Raw genomic sequence first — 23882 nt, forward strand, 5'->3', positions numbered from 1 at the left:
GATCTCTCTCACAAGATGCAGAGTATCACGCCCCCCCCCTGCCCTTTCCATGAAAAGAAACTCCCCACTGATAGTACAGGGGTCAATTTACAAAGCGGCAAATGTAACGGCACGATATCTCAAAAACTGAGGCGGCTAGACAGGTAGTTTAAAGTGCACCAGGGTATGTGCAGCAGCGCCTATCCCAAATACACAATCATATGGTCCCAGTACGTTCCTAACCCCATTCATATATATGGTGCACTCATCTGCACATGTATGGAGTAGTGAAAGGTTCTCTTTAAATGCAGCAGGAACTCCCAAGTCACAGAAGAGTATGGGGGCATGTATAAAACATTCCTTTTGTGAAGCTCCCCTTTAAGTAAAATCATAAATACTTATATAATTTTCAAATATAAAAGATGAAATATGAAATAACATGAAATCTATAATTAAAATAAACGTTATTCTGTCAACCACTCACTTATATAACCAAATGGAGAGGGCATTTATTTAAATATAACTTAGTTATGAAATTAGGTCACTAAAAGTCAGATGAAGAATACACATGATTTTTTATTATTATTCACAGTTAATAACTATCTACCAAATGATGCATTAGAGGATTAAATACAGAAGCTGTTCTTAATGGGGTTGTACAGGCATGGACAACTGATGACCTATCCGCAGGATAGGTCATCAGTATATGATCGGTGGGGGTCCGACACCCGGACCCCACACCGATCAGCTGCTTCGGGCACCGGACGTCTATGAGAGAAGCAGATGGCTCCGGTCACGGAATAGCGCTAGCTCTGCTCCTACTATTCAAGTGAATAGAGGCAGAGTTGCTGTTCTGCAGCACAGCCGCTATGCAGTGGTCAGAGCCATCTGCTGCACTCTCCGAATACTGCATACCCTGCGTAACATCCGGCGCCCAGAGGCAGCTGATCGTATGAGGTCCGTGTGTAGGACCCCCACCGATCATATACTGATGACCTATCAGTTGTCCGTGCCTGGATAACCCCTTTAATTAAACACTCATTTGATTTTATATATACACACGTGTGTATATGTATGTACATATAGATATATATATATATATATACACACACACATACATACACACATTATTTATCTGCAAAGAATGCAGGATATACGCAAATCCCAGATACACAATCATATGGTCCCAGTGCGTTCCTAGCCCCATTCACTTAGACCTGAAGGAAGCAGACTCTGATGGGCCGAGACAAAGCGTCAAAGGTAAGGGACAGAAAGAACAATTGCACTTGAAATGAAGGATTTATTTTACTATACAGAGTCAACCCTGCATATTGTAGTCACTGAATGTTGGTTTATATTAGTAATATTCTGTAACCCAGGCACCCAGTTTGTCCACAGCCCCTCTCTTGTATCATTACCTCTATTGTTAGTAGATGTTCACACGCAGTGTTTTCAGGCGTATTTTGGGACATTTACGCCTCGAAAAACGCCTGAAAAAAAACTGAAGCTGAACGCCTACAAACATCTGCCCATAGAAATCAATGGGAAAAACAGCATTTAGTTCATACGGGGCGTATTTTTACGCTTCTGTTTTAAAAAAACAGAGCGTAGAAAGAAGCTCCGTAAAAATAAGTAGCATGTCACTTCTTGAGGCGTTTTTTGGAGCTGATTTTCCATTGAACACTATGAAAAACGCCTCAAAAAACGCCTGAAAAGAAGCCACAAAATAAGCTCCAAATTAAAAGAAGCTTCATTTTCAGCTTCAAAAACGCCTAAAAATCAGAGGCTGTTTTCTCTGAAATCGCTCCGTATTTTCAGACGTTTATTAGTAAGCATGTGAACATACCCTAAGGGTATGTTCACACGCAGTAGCAAAATACGTCAGACTTTTTTTTTTTTTAACTACTCACGTTTTTTATGGCCGTTTTTGGAGCTGTTTTTCAATGGAGTCAATGAAAACCGCCTCCAAAAACATCCCAAGAAGTGTCCTGCACTTCTCTTGACGAGCCGCCATTTTACGTGCCGTATTTTGACAGCGACGCATAAAATAAAGGCTCGTGGGAACAGAACATCGTAATTCCCATTGAAAGCAATGGGCAGATGTTTGTAGGTGTATTAGGCTTTTTTTCAGGCGTAATTCGAGGCGTAAAACGCCCGAATTGCGTCTGAAAACACTGCGTGTGAACATACCCTAAGGGTGAACAATATGGACTCTTGACAGGCTTGTGAATGTGTAGCCTTGCACAGGACGGAGTTCCCGGTTTCCTTCCTCTTACTGACTGCAGGCTCAAAATAACGGCCTGTGTTCTCTAAATCACAAGATTGATAAACGAAGGAGGAAATATCAAATGAGACGTATATATGCTATATAATTGTAGTGCAAGCTTCGCTTTATCAGATCTCTATCCATAAACTTTTATGACATAATCCCTTCCCTGCAAGCAATTTCTAGAGTACAAACATGAATTGGGTTGGGGAAAAATAGAAAACAATTGTCTGCTGCAGGTTAGGTGAAAATATTATAGGTGCCATTCCGGTAAAACTACCCTCTAACTTCACTGAAGACTTGAAGGCTGCGGACTTGCTTTTTATGTTCCTTACAAACACACCAGGAGCCCATGATGTGCATAGAGAGAAAAGGATTGGATTTTGTACATTTTATTATACAGGTGCATGTTGTATCAAATGCGTTGCAAACACACATGCATGGTAAACAGGAAAATTGTGGGAAGAAATGGAATAGGGAAGGAACAGAAGCAGTAAAGGGAATCTGTTAATTAAAAAAAAAAAAAAAAGTCTTGTTTCCTGTTTTATTTATACGTTTTGGCATTCTAAATCAAATACCCATATTTTCTGAATCCCTCCCAGTGAGCCTGCAACATCCCAATTGCCCAACCCACACCCCATCCAAAATAAAGTTCCACGCGGAGCCAAATGGTCATTCCACTTGCAAGAAGCAACCGCTTACAGCACAGGCAGACAACTGAGAAAGCCTAAGTGACGCACTCATTATTTTTTAAGCCTGCGTCTGCATCTTTAGACTTCGTTTTTCATCCCCTAAGTCATATCATCCGTATCTCCCAGTCAGTTTATGAGAAATCCCTACCCTTTTAAGTCTGCTTTATTTTTACCCTCCCATCCGGTCACGATAATACCTTATGATTTTATTGAGTTTGCACTGGTTCCTTTAATAAATGTTCTATTATTTAGTGCTACATGATCTGTCAGTAGTCTGTCCATGCTCTTCTATTTGGTCGTCCGTGTGCCCATTCACCCCAAAGTCAATCTGTATGATCCCATTGGTATCCTAGTCATTCCCTCCCAGGTAAGTCTGCCTGTGCTCCTTCTTGGCTTCTGGTCCGGTTGAAGGCTCTTGTTACAGATTGCGGTTGACAGGTGTCACATAGTTGCGTGGAAACATGCCGGTCTGCCCATGACATGTCCCTTTCCACCAGTTGGGGTCTGAGTTGTCTACCACCTGGATAAAATCTCCTCGTCGGAATCCAAGTTCCCCATCTTCCTGGGGGTCAAAGTCAAACAGTGCCTGAACATAAGTTGGTTGCTGTAAAGAGAAATGTTAAATTTATGTAGATCTTCATAATAACGTTATTCACAAAATGAAGCAATTTGGTTCTGCTTACCTACCGCAGATACGATATTTAACAGAGAAGTTATGGGTCTAAATTACAAAGTGATCTAATGTTCAACTAAGAACTTTATTTTTTTAGACACCTTAAATACCTTGGCAGAACAGACACAGATACACCTCAAAAATCTGCTGAACAGTCTCTTTTCTAGATTCCCCCCCTCTATATACCTGTGGTAAACTCGTGGCTCTGTCTCCCCCGTGTACCTGTGGCACCTGCTCGATGTCACGTAAGAAGATCTGCTGGTTCCGAGAGACGGATGTGGACCGATGGTAGTCCACAAGCTCATTCAGGGAGTTAAATTTTACCACCCACAAGAAATATTTTCCTGCACCGTCTCGCAGGACCTTGAAATGTTGTACATCATTGCCAAACCTGCAACAGAAGTGATAGCTTTACCGGTGAACCTATTGAGAGCAAAGCAGCCTGGAAACTTAAGTGAACAATAAGGTGCAGACTATGATCCTCCAGTAACACTCCCATTAGAAACTACTCACTTGACTGACAGTGAGAAGTCTCCTGGAGCACTTTCACTCTCTCGGATCAAAAAGGCCCCGTCGTGTCTCTGTTTCCCTAGCATCTCCTCTGCTTTGGCACGTGGGATTTTGCCAAAAAACCACCTGTAAAGAGGCAGGAAAAAAAAAGCTCAGAAAACGATCCATATTAAAGAAGTATTCTGGGATTTTGTAACTGATCGCCTATCCTTACGGACTTGCATTTAAAGTCGAGTGATTTTACAATTTACAAATTTAAAGGAAATCTATAATGCAGAACTAAAAGGGTTCAACAAACGTATTCTTCAATCGCCAAAAAAAACAATATACTCACGGATGTGGTTTCATTTCTATGTAGTTTTTGGGAATAAATCCATCCTTGCCATTGAGCTCAGCTTTGTACCAGTTTTGGTCACATTCTTCATTTAAGACCTGCAATTAGCACAAACAAATCAGTGGTCAGGGGGTGAATACTGCTTTATAGAATAATAATGTTATTAACCCCTTGCAGCGGCAGCCACTTTTCACCTTCCTGACAGAGCCTCGTTTGCTTTTACCTATCTGAGCAATTCTGAGAATGTTTTCTCGTGACATATTGTACTTTATGTCAGAGGTAAAATTTGGTTGATACATTCAGTGTTTATTTGTAAAAACAAAACAAGATTTAGAGAAAATTAGCGTTTTTCTAAATTTAAATGCATCTGCTTGTAAGACAGACAGTTATACGAAAACAAAATGGTTACTAGTTGACACTTCCCACATGCCTACGTTATGTTGGCATAGTTTTTTTTTTTTTTAACATCCTTTTATTTTTCTATGCTGTAACAATGCTTATAAAAGTTTAGCAGAAATTTCTCACATTTTCTAGAAAATTTCAAAAGCCAATTTTTTAGGGACCAGTTCAGTTCTGAAGTGGCTATGAGGGGCCTATATATTAGAAACCCCCCCCATAAATTACCCAATTTTAAAAACTGCACCCCTCAAAGTATTCAAAACAGCATTTAGAAAGTTTCTTAACCATTTAGGCGTTTCACAGGAATTAAAGCAACGTGGAGGTGAAATTGACAAATTAATTTTTTTTACCCTAGAGATTCCATTTTAATAAAAAAAATTCTGTAACACAGAAGGTTTTACCAAAGATACACAGATCAATATTTATTGCCCAGATTCTGCAGTTTTTAGAAATACCCCACATGTGGCCCTAGCATGGAAATGGCTGGAACACAGGCCTCAGAAGCAAAGCAGCACCTAGAGGATTTTGGGGCCTTCTTTTTAATAGATTATATTTTAGGCACCATGTCAGGTTTGAAGAGGTCTTGTGGTGCCAAAATAAAATCAAACACCCCCCCCCCAAAAAAAAAAAAAAAAAAAAAAAGAGACCCCATTTTGGAAACTACACCCACAAAGAATTAATCTAGGGGTGTAGTGAGCATGCTGACCCCATAGGTGTTTTAAAGATTTTATTTGAATTTGGCTGTGAAAATGAATATTTTTTCCCTAAAAAAGATGTCGTTTTATCTAAATAAAAATTTATTTCAACAAGGAATAATGGAGAAAAATCCCCCCAACATTTGTAATGCAATTTCTTTGGAGTACAAAAATACCCCATATGTGGTCAAAAACTGCCATTTTGGCACTTGTAGGGCTCAGAAGGGAAGGAGCACCATTTGGCTTTTTGAGTGCAGACTTTGCAGTATTGGTTTCTCTGCACCATGTCGCTTTTGCAAAGCCCCTAAGGCACCAGTACAGTGAAAACTCCCCCCCACAGGTGTTTCATAGATTTTATTAGAACTGGGCATATATGGACAGTGATGTCAGGGGATTCCACAGAGTCCCGGAGCAGAGCCTATACTAGCGCTCTGCCCAGGACTCCAGCTCTGGGGAAGACCCTGACAACACTTTACATATATAGACAGAGATATCAGAGGATTCCACACACTGTCCATATATGGACAGTGATGTCAGGGGATTCCAAAGAGTCCCGGAGAAGAGCCTATACTAGAGCTCTGCTCTGGGACTCAGTCTCTGGGGTCATATTACGTTTTGGTTTTTTTAATTATGTAAGTGTTGTTGAGTACAGCACTGATATGCTGCAGGTTTATCGCTAGCTCTCACTGATCTAATGAGAGATGTAAAATGGCAACAGAGATTGTTTATAGCTGTGTGTAGTAGGCGTGATGAGTCCCTGCTGCCGGCGCATTGCATGCTGGGGCACAAGTGGTGCATGCCGGGAACTGTATGACCGGAAGAGCAAGACAACGAACAGGATATTCAGGGGGTATTAATAGATAAATTGAGAAGCGTTGCAGTGTTTAAAATAAAAAAAAACAATATTGGAAAACCCCTTTAATGAGGAAAGGGGAATAAGGCCTCATTCATACACACGGCCGTGCCCCTAATCATGGGCCGCAATTGCAGGCACGGCTGACTGGATTTTTGGCCCGTGCTCCCATACAAATTATGGGAGCACGGCCCGTAGAAAGCAAAATATAGGACATGTTCTATCTTTTGTGGTACAGTTCTACGGCACGGATACCTATCCATAGCGATACGGCAAAGTGTCCGCGGCCAATAGACCCGATTGGGTCCGTAATTGCTGCCAGACCGCACTAGCAGCAGCTTATCTCCCGCGGGAACAAAAAAAATCAGGAATGTTGAAATACAACATCCGCCTGCCAGGACCTCCAAAGATCCGGAGATTGAACGGGCCTTCAGCGCTGATTTAGTGCTGCGCTGTCTTTCTCAGTTATTCCTTGGACAGCGGCGCACCCGGCCAACCGATGTGTATGGAAATGCAACACTGCTCCATTCGAGTGAATGGGACTGTGCTGCAGTAACTGCATAGCCAATGGTAAATCAGCGCCAGCAGTCGGACCCCCACTGTTTGCAAAGTGATGTCATATCCTAGCGATATACCATCACATTGTGTGATGAGAATACCCCTTTAAGGAATGAAAGCTGTTTTCTAAGAGCTCATTCAGACGAGCGGAAAACTCGTCCGTGTGCTGGGATTTCAAAGGGGCCATTCACACATGGAGTTTTCACGCAGCGAGAATCCGTTGCGTGAAACTCACTGCATGTTCTATATTGGTGCGTTTTTCACGCACCTACGCGCCCATTGAAGTCAATGGGTGCGTGAAAATCACATCACATCCGTGTGCTTTGCGCATCAACACCATCGAAAAATGCAAGTGCGTGAAAAAAATGTCGTTCGCAAAGCACAGATGCAATAACACAACACACAGACCAGATATACGCGCGTATTTCACATGCATGAATCTGATACACTCGTGTGAATGTAGCCTAATTGGTTGCTATAATCAACAAGTCTGATAAAAAGTTTTGATAAACTAGGCCTATATATCTGAACATTAAATTGCAGAATGGTGTTTAAAGGAAAGGTGTCACGAAAAAATTTTTTATAGATCAATTTGCTTTTAGTGTTTTATTAAAAGAAATTGTATTTGTGTGTTACTTTTTTTTTTTCTAACTTTTTCTTCACTATGGGGGCTGCCATTTTTTTTTCATCTCTGTATGTGTCGATTAACGACACATACAGAGATGGAATACGGCACATACATTCCCATAGAGAATGCGAACGGGAGCCGTTCCATTCACTATGGTGTACGCCATCTGTGTGGGAACGGCGCATGCGCCGCTCCCACCCAGTCCAAATGTAAGGTCTTCGGCCGAGCGACATTTGGCGCCATTTTCTTGTAGACCGGAAGCCGCGGCCATAAAGTAAGATGACTACTTCCGGTCGTGGCTTCCGTACATGTGATTAGAAGCAAGCACTAGGACTAGACGGACCGGAGGCAGCGGCAGGAGCAGGTAAGTTATTGCTGTGTATGTTCGTGTGTGATTAACACTGTATGTAAGCCTACTACACTGTGTATTCGCTCAAAAAATGGCGGCACACAGTGTAGGAGGTTTGAACATTCAATCCCCTCCTTTCTCCTGGCACAAGCCAGGATAAAGAAGGGGGGATTGTTTGAGGACGCTAGAGCGAGTGTGTCTTCTCAAATTTTGCAGCATAAAGCAATGTGGTTGCTTTACCACATGCCAATGCTGCAATTTTGGGAATTGCTCCCTCTAGTGACCAGAATAGGGAAATGCTATAAATTAGAATCTAATTTATAATATTTCCTGACTTGTGAAAAAATTGGAAAAATTAGAACAATGTCTAATCATGTATATAATAACGGTTTAACTAAGAAAAAAAAAATTTCTAGCGACACATTCCCTTTAAAGAGGCTCTGTCACCACATTATAAGTGGCCTATCTTGTACATAATGTGATTGGTGCTGTAATGTAGATTACAGCAGTATTTTTTATTTAGAAAAACGATCATTTTCGACGGAGTTATGACCTATTTTAGCTTTATGCTAATGAGTTTCTCAATGGACAACTGGGCGTGTTTTACTTTTTGACTAATCAGCGTCATACACTTCTCCATTCATTTACTCTGCAGATAGCGATATAGTTATATCGCTATGTGCAGCCACATACACAAACACTAACATTACTGCAGTGTCCTGATAATGAATATACATCACTACCAGCCTGGACGTCATGTGTATTCAGAATCCTGACCACTTCTGTAGCGTCTCTGTGCTTTACAGCACAGCGAGATCTCGCTGTGAATGACAGCTTACAGCGTAATCTAGCGAGACTACGCCTGCTATGCTGTAATGCACAGAGCCGCTACAGAAGTGTCAGGATTCTGAATACACATCACGTCCTGGCTGGAGGTAATGTATATTCATTATCAGGACACTGCAGTAATGTTAGGGTTTGTGTATGTGGCTGCACATAGCGATAGAACTATATCGCTTGTGCAGTGTAAATGAATGGAGAGAAGTGTATGACGCTGATTGGTCACTGATTGGTCAGCGTCATACACTCCTCTGTACAACGCCCACTTGGTCATATAGTAAAACACGCCCAGTTGTCCATTGAGAAACGCATTAGCATAAAGCTAAAATAGGTCATAACGCCGTCAAAAATGATAGTTTTTCTATATCAAAAAACACTGCTGTAATCTACATTACAGCGCCGATCACATCATGTACAAGATAGGGCACTTATAATGTGGGGACAGAGCCTCTTTAACATTAGACATATCCTTTACGGTCAAGCTTCTAACTGTATACAAACTGTTAATGCCTCCTTTACGTAATTATTTTTCAGTACGTTTATTGTGTACGTCGGGAAAGCTCCTGATAAATATTTACGACTGAACCTTATGAATGACTAAAACAGATAAAAAGAGTCAGCGCTGACAGCAGCAACCAGATCACTTTCACCTTCAAACCTGCACGGGTAAAATGAAAGCTGGAATCGGATTGGATTGGTTTGTGCACTAAATACTTTATCGATTTATAAAAGGTAAAAGCAATGTGCGCAAGTCATCCCAATCTACTGGAGTAACAAAAAGAGGCAATAATGGAAGATGGATATGATACGGTTAACGCCCCACGTAAGGGTAAGGCCAATGTAACCTGCATTTGAAAAGTAAAAAAGAAAAAGGGAATTAAATTTTAAGCTGCCATGAAGGATTAAATGATTGCCCCGGGTTATTAAAAAGAAGGCGGCTTGTCTTGATAGGGTTACACAGACACGAGATAAGAAGAGGAGATAACATAAATGAGATTTAAAATAGGCCAGAGAGTCGAAAGCTTTTAACTTGCAACGGCTGTGAACTAATCCGAGAGAGCAGAGAGGAAGAACAGGAAACATTAGAGATCAATATAAAAAGAAATAGGAAGGAGAAGAAGAAGAATAATGACCGTAAAATGATGCCAAAATGCTCGAGGAAGTCAGAGCCGGCCAAAAAGCAAAAAAATAAAAAAAGAGATGTACAATTATTAATGAAAACCCATGAATCAGTAACGGATACGAAGCACCAATACTGACCGAAATCTGAATGGTCTGGTCCCATGGAAACTTGATGAGCTCATAGCAGGCACAACAGTGTTTGCTCCTTCTTAAATACAGATGTCTCTTAATATGATCACATATACATATAAGCCGGCCATAGGCAAACGAAAGCTTCTGGGAAATCCGTGAGATAACCAATAATGGCGGACATTTCAGCTCCCACAGGGATTCACCAACCAACTTTCCCATGCGGCAGAATTGCAAATTGGACTATTTATGTAGTAATGTGTCCCTATTCCCACATGAAGGCACTCATGGCTTTTAGCAAGATTTAAAGGGGTTTTCCAGGGACACTAATTTTTTCAGGCCAGGCAGCCCAAGAGCACAGAAGAGTTTTATGAATGAGAGGCAAATGGGGCGGGCATTGTGGCGTAATCAAACAGTTCAACAGGGCGGTTATAAAGGGGACTGTGGACCAATAGGATGCCTCAAACCCGGGTATACGTCAGAAGTCCCGGGTTTGAGGCATCCTATTGCTCCATGTCCGCTCCATTAATTCTATGCTTGTACTTTAATAGCAGCACCATTTTATATCTAGTTATGATGGGGTGCATATATTTAGGGATGATGGGGATTACATTAGATATGTGAGGTGCGTTCACAGGATTCTCTAACCGCACTTCAGATAAAGCAGGTTAGCGGGATAAACTAAAGGGTATACGGGAGAACTAGTAGAGAGGGCCAATAGACACAGAGGGGGCGGAATAATTAGTAAAGAACAGCCCTGTGTTGTTACGCAGGTCAGCGAGTTATCGACACAGACCACTGTGTATACTAACGCTCGTGCACCAACCTGTAATCGATGTAAAAACAAAACCATGAACGCAATGATGCCGGAAAGGTGGCGGTTAACCAATCACAATGAAAAAGTGATTATATAGGCAAAAACTAAATACCCTAGCGTGTATACTGTGACAACTGATCTCCTGGTCATGACCACAGAGCAGTCAGAAACCTATCTTTGGGTCAACCCTCTATTTTTCTACATTACTTTTCTGCCCTACGTTTAGCGTGTACATAGGGAAAGCTGCCAATTTTACACGCTAAACATGTCCACAGGGCTTTGTCAGATGGAGGCCACAAGTGACCTATTGGCCGGAACGTACGTGTACGTGTACGTGTGTGTGTGTGTGTGTGTGTGTGTGTGTGTGTGTGTGTGTGTGTGTGTGTGTGTTCGCACCTGACTGACCTATTAATAAAGCACCTACGCGCTTTTGCTATAGCTCTCTGAAGTGCTGCTTGATTTTTATATATACACACACACACACACACACACACACACACACACAGTCCGACGGAATATCATATATGAAAAGAGAAAACTTGCAACACTCCAGTATGAAGAAAAGGTGGTTTATTCAGTCAAACACAAAGCGACGTTTCAATCCTGCAATAGGATCTTTATCAAGCATAGTGACAGATCAAAATACTGCAAACATATATAGGGCAGAGATCAATTTGCATAATTACTCTCATTAGTATACAAATAGAGTGCTTAGTGCAAAAAATCATCATCAACAAGTAATGTAAGGTATCAATCAAGATGTCAATTTGATACATAAAGTGCAAGTGCTCATACAAAATATCGTGAACAACGATAAAACATACAAAAATTCTTAAAATCAGGTGATTACGACACAATCAAATATGCCTCAGTTGTGTTAGAATAAAGTGTTGTAGAGCCACTCACCAATCAGAACTTCAGGTTTTTATTAGTATACATAACTAACAGGTTTCGTGGCGGTGCTCAGCTGTAATCTGCGTTGTGATAAAAAATATACCGGTATGGAGTGCCCATGCGTGAAGGGTAGACGCGGAAGTGTCCAGCTGCCAGGCAACAGGACGCTCAAGACACGTGGTGACGACACCATGCGTCCCACGGCGTAAGCATCATAACTGACGGCGTCCTGAGTTGCCAAGTAACCGATCCGAATCCACCGCACACAATAGTCACAAGGTCCATAATGGAAAAAATCCATATATAATTATGCTCCTAAAGGTAAGCAGCGGAGATATAGAACAGAGAAAAGAGAGGGGAAGCAGCACATTAGCATGTCAGACCTTCGTCATTGTAATAAAAAAAATGACTATTGCTCATCCACGCGCGGGTATGTGGACCTCTGATCACGATCACGTGGTCAGAACGATCACACTTCCAGGATTTCCAGAAATCACTCAGTGACCTCTTCACGCACATAGGATATTCCATCAACCACTCGCGTGTAACGGACCAATAGTATCACTTTGTAGCAACTCAATGTGACAACAAGGATAAAAATATCTATAATTCCTCAATATCTCAACGCTGCTTATCCCCAATAGACTTAATAGACTTAATAGACGGACAATAGTCAGCATCTGAAACAATGTAGGCACTCATTGAGGAAGCACATATTAAGAAAAAAAGAGAGAGAGAACGTTCCCATTAGATCTGAGAGCAAGTTAGTCAGGATTATCTCGCATAAACGGTCTGCGGGCATCTCCTGGATCTTCATAAACGACGGTCCTTCTATTCTCGATCACTTTAAGACGTGCCGGATAAAGGAGTTGGAATCTGATGTTGTGCTCATGAAGATGACGGCAAAACAGGTGTAAACGTCTATTGTTTTAAAGTAAAGTCTTAAAAAAACATTCATCTTGTGTCTACGAACTTGAAAGTTAATATTTTTTCTTTAAGCCCTTAAGATACGTTCCTTAATCGCCCTGATATTTTGCTATTACTGGGCGAGATCTGGTGTCTCTCTCCCCCCACGGAGGTCCGATCCTAAGCGCCCTTTGAATGGTGAGGGGATCTGGAGCAATATCCAATTGTAAGACAGAAGTGAGATCCCATACCAAGAATAATAGAAGATATTTGTAAAAAAATATAAAAATAGGACCATCGGCGCTGCACGATGAGACAGAAGATTAAACGACTTGGATGACCATCATGGCAATATTTAATGAAGGGCTACGCGTTTCGACACCGAACTGGTGTCTTCATCAGGCCAGTACAGACTGTGCAGAAATATCATACATTTATATACATACTGGGAAGCAAACAAGAACCGCCAAAAACACAGCAGGTCAAAGATCAAAGGTCAGATACATTACAAATTAAACACATGACAAAAGGGACAATAATGATAGCTAAAAATATGGTGTGATAACACCACATCAGACATAGGGTACATATGTTAATAAATGAACGCTAGAACATTAAAAACATTGGCCGAAAGGACCAATACGGCTCACCTTGCCGACTTTGTATGAGGCAAAACATTAGTGAAACTTTACCTAAGTGGTCCCAATCGTAACCACAGCGGTAAGTAGTTGATACTTATCTATATTGAGCATAGGTTATTGATAAAAAATGCACTAAACTCGCTGGATTTCAATGCCGCTGAAGTGGCGTCCCCGGTTGCCTAGCAACCCAGGCAGCACTAGAGCCGGAAGTCCGTACTGAGAAGCGATCTGAACCGCATACACAATGCAATTCACAATACGCAATTCACAATGGGTTGAAGTACAACATATTAAAATACAAAGACATACAAATACGCGTCCCTAGTTGCCAAGCATAATATGTTTTAATATTTTAATACGCGTATTTGTATGTCTTTGTATTTTAATATGTTGTACTTCAACCCATTGTGAATTCCCTTACTTGTTGTAAAGGATTCCCCACACATTCGATCGTGTAATTATTACATCTGATCGTGTTATTTACCTCCAAGTTTGTATGCGGTTCAGATCGCTTCTCAGTACGGACTTCCGGCTCTAGTGCTGCCTGGGTTGCTAGGCAACCGGGGACGCCACTTCAGCGGCATTGAAATCCAGCGAGTTTAGTGCATTTTTTATCAATAACCTATGCTCAATATAGATAAGTATCAACTATTTACCGTTGTGGTTATGATTGGGACCACTCAGGTAATGTTTCACTAATGTTTTGCCTCATACAAAGTCGGCAAGGTGAGCCGTATTGGTCCTTTCGGCCAATGTTTTTAATGTTCTAGCGTTCATTTATTAACATATGTACCCTATGTCTGATGTGGTGTTATCACACCATATTTTTAGCTATCATTATTGTCCCTTTTGTCATGTGTTTAATTTGTAATGTATCTGACCTTTGATCTTTGACCTGCTGTGTTTTTGGCGGTTCTTGTTTGCTTCCCAGTATGTATATAAATGTATGATATTTCTGCACAGTCTGTACTGGCCTGATGAAGACACCAGTTCGGTGTCGAAACGCGTAGCCCTTCATTAAATATTGCCATGATGGTCATCCAAGTCGTTTAATCTTCTGTCTCATCGTGCAGCGCCGATGGTCCTATTTTTATATTTTTTTACAAATATTTTCGGGACAACAAACCCCATTTGTTGTGATTTGGACTTGGCAGCAGCAGTTTCATTACTACCACTACCTTTGTGTTCTTGGGCCAGGTGAGCGTTTTCGTAAACAAGATTGCTCCTCTGCCCTATCCTGCTTTTACTTTGCACTATGTGGCGCCGTGTCTCCTTTTATTTCCAATTTTAGTAAAGAATAATAGAAGGTCGTCACCGGCTACATTTCCCGGGACTCCCACGAAGCGAAGATTATTACGCCTATCCCTGTTTTCAAGGTCTTCCAGTTCGTCCCTCAGAATAATTTGTGTTCGGACGTTGGGCTACGGAGTTATCAAGGTCAGATAATGAAGTCTCAGATATGATCACCCGATTCTCCGGGTCCGTGATTTTTTTGGTGCGTTCTCCGTAATTTGTGCCAATGCAGAGTTAATGAATGAAATAAATCCATCCGTTTGTCAAACAGCGGCATTAGTAAACGAGAAACTTCCTCCGCCAGTACAGTGGCGTGTTGGTGTTCCATGTCTGGAGGTTACAGGGATATCTGGTGGTGACAAGCAATGTCCCCAGTAAGGAGAAGTTCAGGTGTCGGTGGGCAAGCCGTGGATTACGCAGGTGTAGGCAGGGTTTAGGTCCCTGCTTGTCTTTAGAAGTTTTTCCTTTGGTCATGGCTGGGCACATGGAACAAGACCCCTGTGATTTGCGGGTCAGTCACTGAGATAGAAGCTGAGAAGACATGTAGGAATTTGTCCATTACCGTAGCATGGGAAGAGGCAGACAGACAGAGATTTAGGAAGACGCTCCCTCACATTCTAGAAGATCAGCATCGATAAAAAAAAAAACGTGTGAATACATTTAACAACAAATGCGTAGAAAGTCAGCCACAAAAATAGTCTTAGGAGTCCAGATTCTAGAGACAATAATATTTTCCTGGGATGGAAGGGTGGCAAGAGGGGGAAACCCTTGCCATGTCCAGATATAAATGTATATTCAAGTACAGTATTTGTAATCCAATGTACAGTTTTGAAAACATTCACTAGGTGGCAGCAGTGCGCGAGTATTCAGCAAGGATCCAGAAGAAAAAAATATATAAATATACGGGAAGGTGTCTGTGGGCAATAGAAATGAATGGGTCCGTACTTTTATCCGCAATTACAGTCCGTAATTGCGGATCAAAATTACGGTTGTGTGCATAGGGCCTTAGATCCAGCACTACCGGAGTTGGTGACTGGGAAGTGGTCGGCCTTACCTGTGGGCCCAATTTTATGTGTTGGGGACTTTAATGCGGTGCCTTATGCCTCGGTGGATCGTACAAGTGGTATTGACCCGGCCTCTGCACATCTTATGGTCTTCCGCACTTCATTTCATAGATGGCATTGGAAGTTCCCAATAAATAGGTCATATTCGTATTATTCCACAGCCCACAAAACATTCTCCAGAATACACCTTGCTATGGTATTTCCAGATCTTCTCCTAGGGGTATATGAGACCACCCTGCTCTTATTGTAACTTCTCTGGCTGGAACTCCAACTGACTCTAGGGTCTGGAGATTACATCCGTTCCGGATTGACCTTCTGAAGAAGCAGAGAGTCGACTGCCCGGGAAAAAAAAAAAAAAAGTGCCATCCTGGATGGGGACTGTGGAACAGCTGACTACAAGAAATGCTCTGGCGGGAGGCTGGCAAATTTGATTTTGTGTACTAAAGATATTACCTCTTGAACGCAAGCATCGAAATATGAGAGACACAGACATCTTTGAAGTGCAGAAGCATGCCCACCCCCCCCCCCCCCACCCGAGGCAAGTCGAGTGGGGGTGCATCTTCAGGCAGAAGTGGCCTTGCGGGTTAGAAACTTTACAGGTGGAGGACAGGTATGCTGGAAAGACGGGTCTTGAAGGAAGGTTTGGCCTTCTGATCCTGGTGAGTCTGCGGTCTGGAGGAAGTCGTGTTGGAGAAACCACAAAAGGAACGAAAACACGGACCTGTCTTTTTAGCTGGGGTAGTGCGCTTAGGTCTATTCTGAGGAAGATGGGTGCTTTTGCAACCCGTGGCTTCCGAGATAATCTCTTCAAACATAGGCCCAAAGAGACGAGACCCTGACAAGACAGATCAGTCAGGGAGCACTTGGAGGCTGAATCAGCAGACCAAGCCTTGAGCTAGGTGGTCCTACCAATAACGGCAAAGGAAGCAGAATGCTGCGCCATCAGGCGGGAATTTTGACTTGGACGCATTGGAGATAAGGTGAAAGATGTTAACTAGTTCCTCCTGAGGACGGCCTGAAAACAGGCCATGACTGAGTTTGTGAGCTCATTCAGTGATGGCTCTGCTAACCCAGACAGATGCAAAAATTTAGTGAAGGGCATAGCCTGAGGCCTCAAAAGTGGTTTTAGCAAAAGAGTCCATGCGGCGATCCAGGGGATCCTTGAAGGAAGTGGAATCTGCCATCGGCAAGGTAGTGGCATTGGCAAGGCGAGAAACTGGAGGATCTACCACCGGAGTCCACACCCAGGCAAAAGTACTGCCCTCTTGAAAAGGGGTAGAAAACATCCAAATGGCCAGAGTGGAAAAACCTCTTGACCGGGTGCTTCCATTCCATTTTCCGAGTGGGCTGGAAAAGCAGCCCGAGAACGTTGGGGCTGAAGGAAAGAAATGCAGTCAGTAGAAGGGGCAGAATCAGTGACCTGAAGCGTGTCACGGACAGCTTTAATTAGCACCTCCACTGAGGTGGGTAGATGTAGAACACTAGAACCCTTACCAACTGAATAGAAGTCAGAATCAGATAACTCAAAGTCAGACAAAACACCTCTCTGGGAGGAAAGGAGGCACCAGACTTAACTTCAGGACCAGAAATATCCTGCCGACATAGAATGGGGTGAAACCGAAAAGGATGGTGAAAATGAAGCTCTGCTCTACTTCCGGGGTCAGCCACGAAGGGAAGACATGTTCACCCCGTCCATAAGAGGACTGGCAGAACAAGAGGCAGAATGGACTGAGTAATGTTCTCTACGTTATCAACCGTCCAGAAAAGGGAGTTAGCCCATTCCGGATCCACACCCATCATACCAGGTGTGAGCAACACTGGGGATGGCAGAAGTCGCAGGCATTTGGCTAAAGGGCAGCATGCATCACATAAGGAAGCAGACTGACCGCACAGAAATGTAGTATTGCAATTTGAGAAGGCATAATAAATGGCAAAGGTTGTCCGGCATGACGGTTCCCCTTTAGGGTCAGACACGGCACTAAAAAGGGTTACTTAACTTCACACTGAAAAGGAAGAAACAGAACAAAAAAACTGTGTAGCAAGGAGTGCTCCTATTCAGGGGGTATTGGCTGCTTCACTTAGCTTTGCTAGAGAAGTGTACTAACTTCCAAGCAAGGGCTGACCCTACACGGTTCCAAGATGTCAGAAGACCTCCTGAGGCAAGAAGCAGCAGCTCTGTTCAAGAGGTCCTATGTCTCCAGCAGAGTCCATCCAAATGGAGGCGAGCAGAGGGTAACACTGAAGCACCGCCCACGGAACGTGTGATTGACCACTGGCGGAGTAGACTGACCAATCAGGAGGATTCCCCATGAAAAAAGTGCACTGGAGCGCTATTGGTGCATACTATAGAGAAGGCCCCCCCTCTGCCTGAATAGCGGAGAGCAAAATAGTACTGCAGGGGTAATGGCGCCGGCCATACAGTAAAAATTTGTGCAGTCTGCAAAAGTGTCTGGGAGTGCAGAGAGGATTAAGGAAAAGACCCAGGGAATAGGCGGCCACAGTGCACAAGCGGCGACCCAGATTGGGGGGTTAAGTAACACTCACCCAACCCTTTCTCTCCCACATGTACTGAGCAGTAGGAGCACCCCGTCAGTGTTACCGCCTTTACTAAGGGGACAGTGGTGCGAGAGGTGGTAGAGGTCCTCCTTAAGCTGGTGGGTGACAGAGGAGATGGCGCTCTTGTCCCACTTGTCTTCATAGGCAGGTTGTACAACAGTGCATTTGCATATGACATTGTGCACCCGCCGAATAGGAACATACGGAGACCCTGTGACCCTAGTTCTTCATGATAAAAATAATAAAATTTAAATGAAAAGAAAATTGTAAAGACTCTGCTGCTATCAAACGAAGTGTCTGCCTCCTGAGACACTCAGCTAAGTGTCTGTGGGCAGGGTATATTTTCAAGCCTCCTAGTGGCAACAAAACATAAACCATGGACTGTAACCCCCAATGTAACGAACAAGAAATATAAAATTACAAAGTAGTAAAACTACGCTGAAAAATAAAGTTATGGCTGCTGAAAGGCAGGGAGGTAAAAATGAAAAAATGTAGCTGGTCATGAAGGCCTTGTCATTAAGTGGTTAATGCTTTCATTCAAGATCCACTCGTGCTTCAGATATCAACAAACTCACAGGTGTTTCTTCCATTCTGAAAAGACAACTCAACGCTATGGATCAGAAAGAATGTGTCGCTGTCAAGAACACTGAGAAAAGGAAAAAGACAAAAATAATAAAAAGAGAACTGAAACTGGACATCTGAAGTTTTCATGGACTGATGAAATGGTAGAATTTTTGAAGTGACAGAAGTCAGAATGTGTGCAATGCATGTAAGGCAAAGAAAGGCTTCTAAAACAACTGCAGTTGGTGATATATATCGCAATTAAAAAACAAAGACACGGGGAAAAACACAGCAAAAGTACCCTAAACACACACAAGAAATAAAACAACTAGTTGAAAAACGAATGCATCATTCCAGAAGGCCTAATCACAAAGGATTTCTGTATTCAACAAATAGGTTTGATAATCTGACAACTCCCTTTTAACCCCTTGGCGACATGTCACATAACTACACGTGACAGCCGCCAAGGGGAAGTATGGAGCGCGCTCCATACTGAGCGGGTGTCGGCTGTATCGGAATCAAAGATCACTTCGATTCCACCTGTTTAGCCACTTAGATGCCACGGTCAATTGCGACCGTAGCATCTAAGCCGTTAAAATAAGGGGGTGGCCCCTCTGACGTGAAATCGTCCAGCCCCCATGACATGATCGCGGAGGTCCAATGGTTGTTTATGGTAGCCTGGTGGCCTAATGAAGGCCTCCAGGTCTGCCTTCTTTGTACTCCAATAAAGCGGACTGTCAGTATAGCAAAATACTGGCATACATCAGTATTGCAGTACATCATACAAGCGATCAAACGATCACTGGTTCAAGTCCCCAAGGTGGGACGGAAACGTTGCATTGCCATGTTGGCACAATAAATTTCACTTTTTTTTCACCTTGATCATTGGAGTGCTGCTGAATTTTCTTCTTGGATATGCGTATGGTCTTTGGATCGGGACTATCAGCTGGCACCCTTCATTATTGGAATTTGTACGTTGAAATAGAGTGCTGCCGTTTTTTCTACTGGTGTGTATTGGATCCTATCAGCTGGCACCTACTATCAGAGTATACTAAATTGTTTTCACGATGGAACGAAATGATGTTAACAACGATATATCGTCTGCCAACACTGCTGTTGTTTTTACGGAGGAGGATATCGCCAGAATTCTGAACGGAGCGGAAGGTGACGTTTCCTTTTTGAGCACACCGTCATTACCAGATGTTAAGCGGAATTTGGAGTTTGAGTCCAAGAAATTGATCAATGTCGATTTACATCTATTGACACTTGGTCAGTATTATAAGAATAAGATGTCCCTCGTGGGATGCGCCCACAGATGAAACCAACTATGCATGTACAACATGAAGAATTTAGATCTAAATACGAGCAACTGTCAAATAATTACACCCTTGACACGATATTGCTAAACATGGATTTCCTACATCGAGACCTGATCAAATTAAAAAATAAAGTTCAAGAACTGAGTGATACATTACGAACCCTTATGCCTATTGAGGAATTTGGATTGCACATGGAAAAACTACAGGTCACTCTGTCTAAAACACGAGCTGAAACAGAGGAGGTCAAAAAACGCAAATGGTATAGAGATCAACTGGATTATAAAACAGGTCAAATATTTACATGGGACCGTTCTAACGATCGAATGATGGATCCATTGAGGAGGGAACAAAGGGGACGTGATCTTAAGAAATATTTCGGTAGAGAAAATCGATATCAGGAACATCGACAAAAGGAAAATGGTCAATATCGATATGAAAATCAGGCCAGTGATTTTTTAGGAGGAACAAGTATGGAGCACAGAAGACCAAATCCACCAGGAGGGAAGGACGTAAAAGAAACCGAGGAAGGAAGAACCCGCTCACAAAGACAACAGCGTCAATTGAATCAGAGGACTGTGTACAACAACCAAAAAAGGAGTGTAGTGAAACCGTGGTAAATATTTCTTCCCATATATTGTCTGATGCACAGTTGCAATTGTTGGCCAGAGGCCTTTCTTTTTGTCCGAGTCAACGTTTAGATTGGTTCCAATTGGAACTTGATTTATATAATTTCATTAGATCAATTAAACTGAAAGTGTGGTTTGATTCTAAGCCCCACGACAATATAGTGGAGACTGAATCTAAACCCATTTGTCTTAAGGACTTTGGTTTATTTAACAAAAGTGGCTTTCAGCCGCCTGTGATATCAAATTCTATTGAAACATATGTTGTTAGTCAAGAAAGATCTGTCTAAATTACGTGTACAGAATAATGATTGTCTTAACCACCCTAACATCACTACTGCAGAAATGACAGCTATGCATGAGCTGATCCATGACCACGACCTCACCATCAAACCCGCTGACAAAGGGGGTGCGGTCGTGGTTATGGATACCGTAACATATATGTCAGAAGCTCATAGACAATTGAGTGACACAGATATTTACAAACTGTTAAAAACTGACCCCAGGTGTGATATTGAGAAGAAGATCAAAAATTTCTTGACATCAGCATTTGATGAGGGTATTATCGATTCTGCGTTATATACCTTTTTGCTTATAGATCATCCAAATACTCCTTGTCTTTATTTACTTCCCAAGATTCACAAGGGATTAGTGAATCCGCCAGGCCGCCCGATTGTATCAGGCAGGGGTTCCCTTTTAAATAATATCTCAATTTTCGTTGAGACAATTTGCAACAGGTACTAAGTCCTATATTAGGGACACCACAGATTTCCTGCAGAAATTAAAACAGACAAGACCCCCAGCAGGAGCCCTGTTGGTGTCTTTCGATGTTGTCTCCCTTTATACCTCTATAGGACATGATAGAGGTATTGAGGCAGTGAGACGGAGACTTATGGATTCTGATTATGATATCCCATGCAGGGAATTCATTATGTCTCTCTTAGAACTTATTTTGACCAATAATTACTTCATGTTCGATGAGAAATTGTACATTCAATTAAAAGGTACGGCTATGGGGTCTAACATGGCCCCTACCTACGCCAATATTTTCATGGACATGATGGAGGAGACATGCGTCTATGTGTCCCACCACTTCACTCATGTACTGGGGTGGTGGAGATACATAGACGATGTCTTCCTCATCTGGACTGATACTGTAACGAACTTGGAATCTTTCCATCAGTTCCTTAATCAGATTGATCACAATATCCGGTTTACTATGACCTATTCCAATGAGATGGTACAATTTTTGGATGTCAATGTAATGCTGAGGGATAATGTCCTGACCACTGGGTTATATACGAAAGACACAGATCGTAATACCCTTTTACAATTTGAGAGTTGTCATCCTAAGAACATGATACGGTCTTTGCCATTTAGTCAGATGATGAGAGCAAAACGGATTGTGGATGATCCGAATGATTTAGACACGTCCTTAGACCTCATGATTTCCAATTTTGCACAAAGGGGATACCCTAAACATTTATTATATACTCACAAAATGAAGATTAAGAGTATTCCGAGGGAAACATTGACTAAGCCGTGTAAACACATTAAAAGTAAACGGATACCATTTATATCCACATATAATTCGTTAAGTGGCAGTGTCTCCAGCATTTTGAATAGACATTGGCCTATCATCAAAAATAGCTATAACCATATCTGTGAACTAAACAACCCGCCTTTAATGTCCTATCGTAGATCTAAGAATCTACGTGATAATCTTGTCAAAACCAGAGTTGGTGAACAACAGCTGAAAGGGAAACAAGCATTGTTAAAGTCTTTAAGACCAGGGAATTTCCCATGCCATAGATGCATTAATTGCAATCTTATGCAGAGGGGGAATACTTTTGATCATCCTGTGACACATAAGACATTTAAGATTAAACACCATGTAACCTGTGATACAGACTGGGTTATTTACGTACTTTGGTGCCCCTGCCACTTACTGTATGTAGGAGAAACTACATGCGATTTTAAAACCAGGTTGAATAACCATCGGTACTCCATAAGAAAAAAGAAATGTGACTTACCTGTGGCAAAACATTTCACTGATCATGGTCATACTGAAAAGGATCTTAAATTTGGGCTGGGTTGTATTTACGGCACATCTCTCCCTTCTTTTTTATTTTTATTATTTCAAAATACCTTGAGTCCGCTACACGAGTTATAGGCGATATGGCTGGGATCGCGTACACGACAGCTGTGTGCGTTTCTTTCCACGAACCTGAATGACGGAGACCGCCGAACACAGAATGTGATCGGGATCCCGTCTTCCTCGTGTGGACTCTACTGGTTTATTTACTTATATATTATCATGAATAATCTTTTGACCTTCTAATTATGATGTGCGGTAAACTGCCTATTTCCATGCAGGTATAACATTTGGGTATATTTACCCTTTAGGTGCTGTGTGAAGACAGGATGAGCAATTTTCTTATTTGATTTATATTTCCTATCTATATTGTATACAATAGTTTTTTGGCGATCGATATGTTAAACTCTCGGAGCAACATGTCATCTCCGGGATATACTGATCAACCACGTATAATTGAATGCTGAGAGGACTCTGTTTACTAACGATCGGTATCCTAGTTACTAAAGCGAGACGTCATATCCGGTCCGGACTGATCCGACGCATGCGCATTGGAGCCGGACAGATACGGGCTGTGAATGACAGGCGTCATACGTCAAACAACAATACCTGCTTTCTGATTGGCTGAGTGGTCGTGCAGTCTCCGATTTTCACCCAGCTGGTGAATATTGTGTTTTATGGAATTATGTCTTTTCTTGCATGAAAAATGTATGTTTTATGTTGCTTTTAACATCAACTTATTGTTTTCACTATATGTATCGATTTATGTCACTTCGATACTCTTTCATTGTTTGTATCACGTTGTTTTGAGATGTATATATCAACCTCATTATTTTAATGAGATTGACGATACTGATTGGATACACACTATATAAACCACTGAATATGTATGTATCACTATGCTTGAGAAAGGTCCCAAAGTGGGACGGAAACGTTGCATTGCCATGTTGGCACAATAAATTTCACTTTTTTTTCACCTTGATCATTGGAGTGCTGCTGAATTTTCTTCTTGGAGATATATATATATATATATATTAAAAAAGTAAAATATAGTATTTCTTAATGTACCAAAAAAAAAAAAAATTT

General features: G+C 42.0%; 1 protein-coding gene across 2 annotated transcripts in view; it reads right to left on the reverse strand.

The window, feature by feature from the left end:
• Positions 1-537: 537 nt before the first annotated feature.
• GRB2 (growth factor receptor bound protein 2) overlaps positions 538-23882 on the reverse strand; it is a 59719-nt gene continuing 36374 nt past the window's right edge. The window contains exons 3-6 of one of the 2 annotated variants that reach the window (XM_075846486.1): positions 4455-4552; positions 4124-4246; positions 3833-4001; positions 538-3541 (exon numbers count right to left, since the gene is read on the reverse strand). In XM_075846486.1, coding sequence (XP_075702601.1) covers positions 3356-3541; positions 3833-4001; positions 4124-4246; positions 4455-4552 — 576 coding nt within the window. In that variant the 3' untranslated portion in view covers positions 538-3355. Of the gene's footprint in view, positions 3542-3796; positions 4002-4123; positions 4247-4454; positions 4553-23882 lie in introns of both variants that reach the window. The other variant, XM_075846485.1, reaches the window with a different exon arrangement.

This window comes from Rhinoderma darwinii, chromosome 13, assembly GCF_050947455.1.
Source record: "Rhinoderma darwinii isolate aRhiDar2 chromosome 13, aRhiDar2.hap1, whole genome shotgun sequence".
In the NCBI taxonomy this organism is placed as follows: domain Eukaryota; kingdom Metazoa; phylum Chordata; class Amphibia; order Anura; family Rhinodermatidae; genus Rhinoderma; species Rhinoderma darwinii.